At 40.5% G+C, this 13,338-nt stretch overlaps 1 protein-coding gene across 16 annotated transcripts in view; it reads left to right on the top strand.

Annotated features, from left to right (window-relative positions):
* The window catches only part of Tcf4 (transcription factor 4), a 347,226-nt gene that overhangs the window by 172,454 nt on the left and 161,434 nt on the right, over positions 1-13,338 (top strand). For 13 of the 16 annotated variants that reach the window (XM_046419428.2, XM_046419435.2, XM_058571344.1 and 10 more), the window contains one exon: positions 2,793-2,857. In XM_046419428.2, coding sequence (XP_046275384.1) covers positions 2,793-2,857 — 65 coding nt within the window. Of the gene's footprint in view, positions 1-2,552; positions 2,683-2,792; positions 2,858-4,397; positions 4,726-13,338 lie in introns of those variants that run through there. The other 3 variants (XM_058571348.1, XM_046419446.2, XM_046419440.2) reach the window with 3 other exon arrangements.

The raw sequence follows: 13,338 nt of genomic DNA, 5'->3' as shown, positions 1-13,338 counted from the left end.
GGACGGGTGCCCATTGATGTCATGGAAACACTCAAATTACTGAGAATGATTCATGTCTATGCTGGTCTCTTATCCTCCCCCACACAAACAGAAGTAGATTTTTAACCCTGACAACTTGTAATTTGCAGTGGGTTTATTTTTGTATCTGGATAAATATTTTTTAACAAGCAAAATTAAGATTAAGCAGTCTGTATCTGATATGATAGTAAAGAGTGCTGGGTCCATGTAGCCAAGAGTACTTTGGGGACTCTGCATCGTGAATTCATATTCTCCTCTCTCCTGCCCCCTTCTCGCCTCTCCTTCCCCCTTGCTCTTTCTGTTAGTTCCTCCTCTCTTTCTCCCCCACCTGTTCTCTCTCTCTCTCTCTCTCTCTCTCTCTCTCTCTCTCCCTCTCCCTCTCTTTTAATCCTTACTATTTGCATTGCCCTTCTGGCTTTAAAATAATAGGAGAAATAATCCCCACTTATGTATACAAAGTGAGACAGATCCTGGTAGGAAAATTCTTCCCTCCATTTCTGTGTGCTGGAGTTGAGTTTGGGAAATAATCCTGGGTGGTAACATTCTATCAGGGATTGCTTCAGTAATTCTTTCTACGGGAAAAAACATATTGGTGGCCTGCCTTTCTCAAAACTGTATTTTACAATTCAGTTTTCAGAAACGACTAAAACAGGACACTAGCTGTTCAGTTTCCTATGAAGTTCAAGTGAATCCTGGTTTATTTTTCAGTCTACCTCCCTGCCTGCCTGTCTAGTGATGAAACAGTGGATATCATGTCAAAACAAACTGTTATGATTGTACTGAGATTTTTTAGATGCAAGAGCTTAAGGGAAAATATAATATCTTCCCTTTTGATATAGCTCATCAAGGTTGAGCCTTTTCTGTTAGTAGTATCTATAAAGAGCAGTTAAAGGGTAGGAGTAGCTTAAACTTGACTTAGAAGAATCAGTTACTGTGTGTAGTGTGACCAGGCACATTGCTGACATAGGTAAATGCACCTGTTCCTCGGGGTATGACCCCATGCACTGAAAATTACTCTGTTAGGTCTCTAAGACTGACAGGCAATGTGATGGCATCTTATTTTACTGGAATTGAAGGTTATACGGGCATTGATTTTATAATTTGCACTGAACACTATACCAGAAATGGGGGGGGGGAGGTTTCCAAGTTTGAGAGTCACTGAATAGAAAAGTTAACAGCAGGAGAGAGAGAAAGGGTTAATTTAAAGACTCAGGTTTGGATTTCTTTGAAAATCGTGTGTGTGTGTGTGTGTGTGTGTGTGTGTGTGTGTGTGTAGTAACTTAGTTAGCTACAGTGCATGCTTTTGACCAGATATAAAATTTTGGAAAAATGCATTCTTTGTGTGCTGTCAGAGCGGCATACTCTAATAGCATTGCCATTGAGCTCAAAGACAAAAGGCCACTATTAACTTTTAGCATTTGTGTTAACCTGGGCTGAGAGGGGAAAGCTTGAGGGTCATAAGCTTTAAAAGACTGTGCATCCAGACCCTCCAAATACAAGGGTTTTTTGTTTTTTGTTTTGTTTTGTATTTTGGTGATTTTGTTTTGAGATGGAGTGTTCTGTGTTGCTCAGGCTGGTCTTAAACTCTTGGGCTCCAGAGGTCCTCCCTCCTCAGCCTCCTAAGTAGCTGAAACTACAGGTGTGTGCCACCGTGCCCAGCTAAAGTACAAGTTTTGAATTTTCCAATGGGGAAAGGAGTAGTCTAGATCTGTGTATAAAGGATAGTGCACTTGAAGCCCTGGTGGAGGGGAGAGGAGAATCCCCAGTCTTGAGTGGGGTGAGGTCCCTAGCCTTTGCCTGCTTCACTAGTCCCTTGGCCTGTGCTGGCTTGGGCAGTTTTCTGTGAGTCTTCATAGGTCACCAGCTGGACTCCACTGCTTAGATCTCTTGTAATTTCATTATCTTCCCTGCTGATTATTAAGGTGAAACATACTTTATAAAGCAACAAACGAGAAGCCTTGATTTCATCCCTCCACGTGGCCACACAGCATCCGAGGCTCCACACGCGCCTGCAGAGCAGCGTGCAGATTCAGACTTGAGTAGTCAGAGCTGGAGCAAGACGTGCACGTTCCCATGATCCCTGGTCCCGCTGGGTCTATTGGCAGAATCTGAACTTGGGTTCTGGGTGGGTGAATTGTCAAAAGCCTCTTTCCCAAATGTAAATCCATGATTATCTTGATAATATTGGAATTTACTCCTGGGAAAGGGGGGGGGGAGAGAGAGAGAGAGAGAGAGAGAGAGAGAAAGGGGGGGAGAGAGGGGGGGAGGGAGGGAGAAGGACAGAGAGACTCAGAATTTTGAATAGTTTCTTTGCTAAACTCACCATCTGGAGAGCCTGTGATTGATTAGCTTTGGCCTCACCATTAAGTGTCAATATAATCAATGGGAATGACTAGGCCAGGGTCATTACATAGATAATTTGCCTGCTGTGTAAATAAAAATGAAATTGTTTAAATTTTGTGAGAGAGAAAGAAAGTGAAAATAAGGAATGACAATTTGTTTGTTAGAGAAAGTGGAGGCCATTGGAATGACAGTTTTTGGAAGTGTGGAGCAGTTTGGCTAAGAATAGGAATGAAGGATATTTTTTTCCAGTTTATCATCGCCAGAGTGAGGACGTGTTATCCCTCTCTTGCTTGCACACATTGCCAGTAGTGCCTACTTTACGTATGTAAACATCGGGGAAGAGAAGTAGATGTCTGTTACCTGCAGGAGATTTGTTTTTAAAGGAAAAGCACGATTTATACTTTTTTTTTTGTTGTTGTTTCTCTTGGCAGGTAAAACAGAAAGGGGCTCATACTCATCTTATGGGAGAGAATCAAACTTACAGGGTTGCCACCAGGTAAGTGTGACTCTGGGCTGGGGAAGGGTGTAGAGGATTAACCTGGGGATATCAGCGTGCTTTGTAAATTTGATTTTACATTTTCAACTGTGACACTGAAGATGCACTGAAAGTCTGCTGGTGATGGTGTGTAAGTCTTGGAAGAATTCAGAGCTTAGAACTGATAAGCACCTCATCCTTAGATCTCTGCCGTATCAGGACTTCATCCACTGGCTTGTTTTTATTTTTTAATCCATCAGCCTGCACCAGTGGCACTGTTTGCAAACCAGCAATGTGGCTAGAGTGGTTCTATCAAAAGAGTTTATTTGCAATTAAGAACTTAAGAATTTCTCGCACAGGAAATGCTTCGTGGAACCATGTGTCAGACCCTGGGTTCGGGTGGCTAGTGCCCTAAATTATAGTTTTCCTAGGGACTGTATGATGTTGTGTGAAAACAGGGTGGTATTGAGGGATAAAAATGTCTGTGAAAATATGATTTGTTGTCCCTTTTTGTTTCTGAATTGTTTTTGGCTGGAAGTCAAGGCCAGCAGGCTAACAGCAAAGCCGTCTCAGGGGAAGCATGCGTGAGCTAGAAAAATAGGAGCACTTTAGTTAAATAATAAAATGCCAGTGTGATACAAAGGTGTAGTGTGCGTGCGTGTGCCCGTTGCACTCTGCGTTTGTGTACTTCTAACTCTCTGGAGAGAGCCCATTTCTAAAAATACTACCAAGGCTGAAGAGGAAGGTTCGTTTCGAGACAATTGAGATTTTTATAGATGCTTTCTTTTTCATTTCAGTATCAGTATTGATCATATATTTAATTTGTTATACCTCCTTTTTATAAAAGCATCAGTCACTTACTTTGGAGAACTCTGGTAGAATTTGATGATACTCTTTCATATTCAAAGCTCTCGACTGTTTTTTTTTTTTTTTTTAATTCACCCAAACAGAAGGTTTGTTCTTTCTATACTGGAAAAGGGATGCTTAGTCTTTTGAACTCTCTCACCCTCCCAGTTTCTTTAATGATATGGGGGAGAGAATCCATTTGGGTTTTTTAAACAACCTGTTTAATATATCCCTGAGAAATATAAGAACACATGCGCTTTAGTAATGAAATAGAGTGTCTGAAGGAAGGATCATTTGTGTACCAGGCATCTATCATGAAAGGTGGAATTCTGGTGGGTTGGGTTTTTTTTTTTTTCTTTTTTTTCCTTCTCCCTGTATACATTTGCATTTTTAAAGTTGACTCCTTTGGCCCAGTTGCCAATTCAGTCACATTTGGCATCTAAAAGATTTGTTGCGGTGAGGTGAACAGTGCTTGGGTAGGACTCCTGCCGGAGTGCAGTCCAGGGCAGTTTATTTGGAAAGAATTCTGCAGGAAAGAAATTTACAGCCATTCCAGCGCAACGGAAACATCTTTGGAATGTGAGTGCACATGTTCGGGGCAGATAGCCTGGGCGACAAGCCTCTCAGGGTTGGGTCTCTGGTGTAAAGCTCTCAATTCCTGCAGAAGAGCCGGTTCCTGTGGATCTGGTTTCTGAGGGTCAAGGCGGAGGTCACTAGAGTTTTGGGGAGAAGAAAGTTGACAACATCCTTCCTTTTTGCAGATGGTCATGGCAGAGGTCTCTGTTTTCGCTGGGCCCCTTTTGCTGGTCATTGAGAGAATAGGCTTCCTCGCCCCTGTATCCTTTCTTACTAATGGGAATTGGCGTGATTCCTCACAGACACAAAGATTTCCTCTGCTGAGTAAGCGTGAGGCCCCTTAACTTGTGAAAGCATCATCCAGACCGTGTGAGTCTGTCTGTGTGTGCAGAACACAGACCCTCCTCCGTTGGTGGGGAATACTTCCCTCGGGTGAAACTGAGCTTAATTTTTTTTGCAAACACAAGGTGAGAAGTGGAGAGGGGCAGAGGGGGGAATCGAGGTGGCTGGCTGCTGTCCGATGCCTGAATTTCTGGGCCTTGGGAGGTTCCTTTTGAGACCTCCCTGTCCAGGAGAATTCTTTTGTGTATGGGGAATAAGACTGCATCTGCTTTTCTTAAAAAGCCTTCCTCCTCTCTCTAGCTGGGGAGTGTGCAGATTCCTTCCTTCTTATTTCTGCTTCATGGTTGGGAGTCTTGCAGGAACCAACTATCCCTGTGTTCAGCTGGGTCTCAGCACTCTCCATAAACAGTGTGAATGCTTAAAAGAGAAACACTGGAAATTCCCTGCCTGGGGAACTGGGGCCTGGAGGCGAGGAGTGTACATGGTATGAATTTCTGCTTTCTGTGAAATTTGGGAGTAGAGCAGACCATAGGTTGTCTTCCAGGGACTCTCTTGAGCTGTTTTGTTCTTTGAATCCCAGTCTACCACACCAGCCACACAAACCAAAAAGAAAGGCACAATCTCGGTATCTTGGGCTTGAATCTAAATAGCTGATCACAGCTGAAATGGTTCCCTACTGTGTGATGAGGTGAGTGACTCTTGCAGGGACAGCTTTTGTTTTCTCCTGTTTGCTACTTTATTGAGATGCTGGACTAAAACTTTTGGCCAGTGGGCCCTAAGGAGCTCCAAGGCTGCTTTTTCCTATGATAATAGTGTGTCCCCATGGACTTACAGGGGTGAGCGGGGTTGCATGGGACATGCTGATTTCAGTCAGAAATTTTTGTTGGGTGCAGAGAATCAGTGGTGGTAAGCAACAGGTAGAGAAAGGCTGTGTGGAGAAATTGGTTGTTACTGTGAGATATGAATGATTGAAAAAGTACGTCGGGTTAAAATATGTATAAATATGTATATGTCCATTATGTTTCTCTTGTGGATTTAATGTTGATAGTGCTAGACTCATGCATGACTTTTTAAAAAATGGATATTTTAGCAGAAAAACAAATGCCTGTAGGTTCACGATCGTCAACTAAGTTGTTTTCATTAAAAATGTAAGTAATAATATACATTCATTAATGCATTCTGATATGAAATTATCAGACATAAACTTGATGACTTTTTTGAGACTTTTGAAATTGTGTAGAAAATGAACCAAAAGACAAATAAAAACGACCAAACAAGACTTTTAAAAGTTCTCACTAAATACGAGAAAACTGGTTTGAATCAAATTGGGGTACGGAAGTCACACCCAGGCTTACAACTTTCTTGCCAAATTGCAACCTCATTCTACTTTTATTGGCAGAGAAAATGCGATTTATAATGGAAAGTATGACAGGAACGAAAATGAGTGGAAATAAACTTTTTTTGCAAGATAGTCCAATTTCAACCTGTGATAGCCAATACCTAATTTCTAGTGTGTATCATGGCAAATCACAGAAGAAGAATATCATTTGCTTTTGGCCTCTTGTCCTGCTTGCAATAGGATGTTTGGTGATTTGCAAACTTTTTAGTTTTGCCAATATTTTTTAGTTTTGAATGAGAGATGAGGTCAGTACAATGATTGTTGTTAGGGAAGTTTTTCCTTGAATGAAAGTTAGTATTCAGTGTGTGGAGTTGTTGTGCCCCCCCCCCCCGCCGCTCCCATCCCCTCACCAACGGGTTACAGCCTTAGTCTAAAACCGTGGTTTGTTAAAATAGTATTTCCTGGGCAAGATGGGTATGTGAGAGGGGGTAGTGGTGAGCGAGCTGAGTCCTCTATGAGATCAATTCTACTAGCACCTGACTTAGTACTTGGCCTGTGCTTTCTGACAGCACCCCAGGTGATTCTAATGTGCAGCTAGGTTTGATTATTTCCTAGATTGTTTTATAGAAATATACTCTCTATGGTAATGACTCGCGTTCAAAATGTGGCATTTCTGCTGACCTCCATGAAGCTTTTAGACTTTGTGCCTTAATTAGATTATTTAAGGTATGGAAATACATTGCATATGACCTTCATTTAAAAGGCAGTGAAAATTAGTGATATATGGAAAATCAGCACCATGTTTTGAAATCTTTATATGAAATTTTACAACTGAATGTCCCCGCTCACATCTTGTTTTCTCTAGGGAAGGCCAAGCTTTACCCTCACCCAAGTTCATTTTCTTTCTCAGCAAGTAATCAAATAGGACTATGCTGATAAAGTTATTTGAAGCTTAGATCTTATAACTGACCGATGGATTTAAGAATTAGGCCTAATCTAGGATAGTGTTGTTAAATTCCAGAAACTTTGATGCTGTAGAGGAAATGGGATTTCTCTCTGTGTAACTTAGGTTGTTTATATTACTCATTTTTAATTTATTGAATCAAATGATTAAAAAAAATTACATATTTGAGAATTGATTTTTTCTTTTAATTATTTTGATTTTTGATACAAAAGGTATTACAAATGACTTAATTCTAGAACTTTTGTTCTCTATAAGCTTTTCTTATCTAAAGTCAAAATAGAAAAGATATAAGTCAAAAGCCATAAAAACCTTTTGTCTGTTATGAAAATGGCTACTTAGGCCTTGTGTAAGCAGAAATGCATATTGCTGTTTAATTTGATATTCTGTCTAAGTGTTCTTAGTAATCAGTAATTCGGTCCCAAGTCCTATGCATTCTTCCAGGGAACCTCTGTTGTGCACCCCACCTGCCCCACTCCCTGTGATATACCGCCCTCGAACTCTGCCTTTCCTTTTTAGTAATTTTTCAGATTTGCCGTTATTTACGTATTTGTTGAATACCAGTTTCCACCAGGATTCTTAAACTCCTGGAGGGCAGGGGCCATGTTCACGTTATCTTGCACGCTGTACCATGTGCCTCCTAGTATCACTTAATTCTCTAGCTTCACTTCTGGAAAAGAGTGAAGTTTGAATTAGGGATGTACATGAACCCTAGAGTGAGCAAAGTCTTTTTTAAGCTTGTGAAAATCAGGAAAGCCTTCCCTTCTAAGCTACCACGTAGGCCCTGAGGGACACAGAGGTCCTACTGTGGAGAGACACTCCCTCCGGCTTTCTCTCTGCTGAATACTTACCTAGTGGCATCACTGTCCTAGGCCTGTGTGTGGGAAACGGTGTGAATGAGAACCTTGTGGATGCTCTCTGTTTCTGGTGGGTGTGGTATTAGAACCAAAGGTCAAAATCCTAGTCTGATCTTTCAGTTGTACCGCCATGGGACAGGATATTTGCAGTCATGATGCTTTCAGACATTGCAATGTCTGGGTTTGTGGTGTGTACGCCTTCAAGACTCTTCCCCCCGGGGAGGGTATTTCAGAAAGCAGCTCAGTCCTCTTGGCGCGTTGCTCTGGGTATACCCTACCCTCAAAGTGACCCAACACTCACCAGAGAGAAGAATAGATCCATTCTCTCAATGCACTGATCAACAATTTTATTTATCAACCCTCTAGTGATGTGTTAGGTCTTAGGGAGAAAAACAAAGGGAAGTGCATTCATATCCTGTCTTTCATCCCCACCAGCAGCTTCCTGAATGTTAACAGGCGAAATCAGATCAAACTCCATTCCTCACTTCAGTTTTTTTTTTTTTTGAGACAAGGTCTCACTATGTTGATCAGACTGACCTTGAACTCCTGGGCTCAGTTAATCTTCCTGCCCTAAAACTTCTTTGTAGGTAGGTCTGCAGGCTCTTTAAATTTTTTTTTAAATGCCCAGAAAAATTGAAAAAGAAATAAAATGAAATGCCATAGACCCAGCATGTAGATTAAACATGTGGTAATATTTGTTGCATTTACTTTGTATATGTATATATAAAAGGATATATATTTTTTTCACAGAACCATTTTTAAGTGGCAGATCTCAGATTTCAACCTTAGATTTTTCAATGTGTGTCTTTTAAAAATAGGATACTTGCCTATTTAACTAAAATACTATTATCAACCCTAAAGAAATTAGCAGTAATTTCCTAACCCTAATTCATATTCAAATTGTTCCTATCCTCATGAAAATGTCTTTATAGGCTTTTTTTAACAAAAGCATTTATGGATGGCCTTTAGTTTCTATTTCTCTTTATAATTTCATTTATAACAGTTCCTGGTTGTTTATTTATTTATTTTGTTTTGTTTTTGTGATGGTTACTTCAAAGAGACTCGGCCATTTGTCTCATGAAATATCCTCCTTTTAGAGAATTGTTGTTTTATTTCTTTGTGTTACTCTTTAAAAATTCAGTCATTCCTTGTTTTGCCTACAAACTGAAAATTAGGTCTGAAGCTTGATTCAGGTTTAGGTTAAGCATTCTTGGTTGGAGGAGCTAAGGGATGATGTGGAAGGCTTCGTATTGGATCCCTTCCGAACGTTCAACTATGTGCTGCTAGTAATGCTAGCTAGATCACTTGGTAAAAGAGGCAACCCACAGATCACTCCATTGTAAAGAACCATTCCTGCTTTGCAAATGGCAGATAACCTTTCAGTAGCTACTTTGGCACTGGGCAGATGCTCCCTTACCCCAACAGCCTTCAACCGGATGGCTTTTGTGTGTGTTGATGACCCTCACTGAATTCAGTGGATTTCAAATTGACATTTTTTTTTTTAAATTGTCATTCCTTCTACATGTACAGCTGACATTCTCCTGTAAAGAAGAACTTTCTTTCGTTTTAGCACTGCCAATTTTTAGTAAAATACTTTTTACTAAATAAAATACTTTTTCATATGCATGTGTAAAAATATATATATTTTTCAGAGAACCATTTTTAAATGGCAGATCTGAGATTTCAACCTCTTAACCCTGGACTAGCATAATGTCGATAGTCTTTGCTTTAATATGTCGCTTACCTGGAGACTGCTGGCAGCATTCGTGCATTCTCCAATCTCTTAAAGTATATTAATAAGAGCAATAGTTAGGACCCACCCCAGAGGGTCTGAAAGCCCTTAACTGCAGGTCAGGAGGTAGTGGTAGGTGTGTCTCCTTGCAAACTGAACTCCAGTATTCTGTTGATGATATTTGGAGCTGTGTAATAATCTTTGTGTCCCTTGCTGTGAGATTAATCTTGCAGTAAGCCCTAGAATTTCTCTGGATCCTCACATTGCCCTCCTACATTCTAGTAATTGCTGTTAAACATTTCACAGGCTTGACCATCAGTGGCTGGCCGACCCCTCTGGTGGACTGCCGTGATGCTCCACACGGCCGCTCGATCAAGGATCAGTGAGATAGTGGAAGTAATCCCTGCCCCAGTCCAGTTGTGGGTGATGAGCAAATGTCAAAATGAGGGAATTGCTAAAAGGTAGTTTGAGTTCAGTCTAAAGGAAGCCTGGGGGACTTATATAGGTGCCAGTGTAAATCTCAGAGTGTTAATACTGCTCATGCAATAATTTAGAAATAAGACAAGCAGACCCCAAATTGCAGTCCAAGGAAGTTTGGAGTCCCGTTTTGGACTCCAAAATATCTGGTTTCAAAGCCAGTACTGTGCCACATTGGGATCCCTGCTGCCCAGGCCAGGATGGGCTCTCTAGGCTCTGAGGCCTGTGTCAGGTCTGTCTAGGAAAGCACTCACAGTAGGTTTCAGGCTCCCTGGAGAATCTGGACCTAACAGAACCTAGGACTGAGTGACTTCACTCAGATCTGCTCAGGATTGATTCGAGTGGCTGAGGTCGGGGGAGAGGAGGGCATGTTGCCCTGCTCCTGACTGTCCTGCCTTTAAAAAAGAAAAAAAGTTTATGAATAATCTATTCAGTAACATCCTCAAACTTAGCATGTGTAATTTCCTTAAAACCAATGAGGATTTCCTGTGAAAAGGCTGGGGTGGAATATGCCAATTCACATTTTAGCAACAGCCATGAACACTTTCTTTAAAATGCGTAGATATTTTGGCCTTGATTTTTGTGCAGTGCCTGCGGAATGTGGTTTGCCATTGCGCACATTTGGATTCATCAAAGATCAAATTATTATTCCTGTACAGTAGCTACATACAACAAGATTCTGAAATAATACCGTTAGTAGGCTCTTAAAGGTGACTCTCCCCGCCCCCCCCCTTTTTTTTTCTGATTATGGCATTTAACCTACTTGTGAATAACAGAATGTATGTTTGGAAGCCTAGGTGAGTTTTATAAGAGTGAGTGCATTAAAACGCCCTTGAAATCACTGTGAGATGATTTATGAGACACCAAAGAAATGGACTTCTCGTATACAAATTGAAATTTCACCAGGATTTTAGGATTAATGTCTCCTTTCTTATGAAAAGCATTATGGAGTTTTTAATAACCACTAGCAATTAGGACTATAATCCTTTCTTATATTTCTGATATGTAAAAAGAAAGGACAAAATCAATTAATGACCAAACATAATTGATTTAACTCTGGGATAGACCAGATAAAGTTTCATGTTGAAGTATACCTGCGTAACATTTAGGAATCGGGGTAGCTCTATAGCTTCTTTCTCTGAGAAAGGTGGTGTACTCACAGTTTAGCATCAGAATTTATTTTCAATGCAAACTGACAGAAATATTTATTCTATTGTCTGAGGACAGGCTTGGTGTTATTCCATTGATGAGGAAATGTTTACTGAAACTGCTAGAACTGAAACCCCAAATTAAATATCAGGAACACTAGAAGATACGGACAAACCCCCCTAATCTGAAGTCAAAAGGATTTATTAAGAACTGTTTATTTTTTTTTAAAGAATTACTTTGAACGAGAAGAGATATTCTTGAGTACTGCCATGCCTGATAGTGTGCTTAGAATTGAAGCACCCACTCTTTGAAAAAAATTGTTTGTGCTTGGGATGTTTATGCGGATTTGTTTACATGTGCTTTCACTCACAGATAGCTCAACTGAGCTTCCTACAACGTGGCCCTCCAGTACCCAGTGTGTTGTGGATCATCGAAGGAAGTGGATGTAAGGGAGAATAGAACCCAAAGCGGTGGGGCTAGTTAGTTGGCTTTAGCATTTCTGACCTGCAAATATTGCCTTTTTCATAACCCGGCCCTTATTTGTGCCAGATTTTTCTTGTTTTTAATCAGGGGAGAAGTCATATTTTGGTGGGGTTCTGACTTCAGCCTGGCATTTCAAGAGATTTGGGTGAATACAGTATTTTATCACTGTTACATTCTTATGGCACTTAACAAAACCTGCATAGCCCACATTTCCCTTCCCCTCTCTTGTCAGAAGAAATCTTTCAGTAAAGAGTTCTGTGACTTTTTGTTTATCAGATACATCTTATTTCCAGCCCACCTTAAAGCTATGTTTCTGTGAGTTTGGGACAACAGTGATTCACTGACGAGCTGCAGTGAAGGAGAGCATCATGGAGGTTTTCAAGCAGTGGCCATTCTCGAGAGCACTGCATCTGGGGTCTCTGCATGTTGGGGTTTGACCGTGCATGCACACAGAATAATCTGAGCTCATTTGGACTGCCTTAATGAACAGCAGGGCACTGAATCTTCTCAGTTTTATTGGTATTGTATACAGTAAGTTATTAAATTTCATCTCTGTAATATACCTGCAGTAAAATAACAAAACATTGCTGCACTTAAAGAACATGTGTGTATGGTACGACACCCTCCCTCTCATTTCAGCCCCCCCCCACAGCTGCTTACAGATTTCAAGATTCATTGTATAAATTCCCTTGAGCCCACCTCTAATAATCGAGACACATCTGCCATTGCACTATTATAGGCATATGTAGTTTTATTGAAAACTATACCTGTAAAAAAATTAAATAACTCCTACCTCAATTAAATTGGCAAGCTACCTTTTGCAAAGATCATATTGCAGACCTCCAGAGACCCAGTGAGTTCATTTTATCCTTATATTACAAATCGCTAAATATGTTATTTTTTATTTAGCTGAACAGCTAGCTGTTTTCATGCTTTTTGATGATAAGTTGCTTTCATCTCTTCTCACTTTGTTTTCTTTCTTCCCTCATCTGTACATTTAAAACATTACTGGGCAAGCCCTGTGAAGCAAACATTGAGAACCCGGCTTCAGTAAACACAGGATAAGTGCGTCAAAGGGAAGGGCTGATACGCAGTTTTAACTCTTAAGGGATCATGTAAATAAACATAAAAGTTACAAAATCAGGATCAAAATCTTAACTCATCTTGTGCATCTATTGATACTTTTCTTGAGCTTCTTTGAGACCTGGGTGATCATCCTCGGGCAAAATGGGGTGTAATCTGAAGAGGAAATGAGCCTGTTCGTCATAGGAAGTCCATGCAAGTGGCTTCCTGGTGGGTTGAGGCCCTTACCTTAACACTCACTGGTCACTAAATGAAGATAAGGGTCAGTAGTGGATGACTGTAAAATTGTTTATCCAAAGGAGGAATAATAATAAAATACCTAATGATATAAAATAGTTCTTGGCATAACTTTCTTTTTAACTTTTCCATGACTCAAAGTATGTAGGGTATCCCTATAGGTCTTAAATGAGTTAATCAATCCAGCATTACAGTGATTTAACCAAGAAGAAAAAGTATGTGAATTAACTTCATGTTATCATAGAAAACATCCCACTACGTGGGAGTACAAATATCTACCCTTCTGGGAGAATTAGAAAGTTTCTCATCACATTGTTCCTGCAGAGGAGAACGTTCTGTGCTGGTCAGAAGGTTCTGACTGTGCATGAGTGGGCCGAGTGGGGAGAGGCATGCACTTTCCCCAAAGGGAACCTGGACATA

This window comes from Marmota monax, unplaced genomic scaffold (genome assembly GCF_021218885.2).
Source record: "Marmota monax isolate L192 unplaced genomic scaffold, Marmota_monax_Labrador192_F-V1.1 WCK01_AAM20220418_F8-fsc00088, whole genome shotgun sequence".
NCBI lineage: Eukaryota > Metazoa > Chordata > Mammalia > Rodentia > Sciuridae > Marmota > Marmota monax.
Note: the sequence above shows the minus strand (reverse complement) of the source record. Positions and strands in the feature narration are given on the sequence as shown.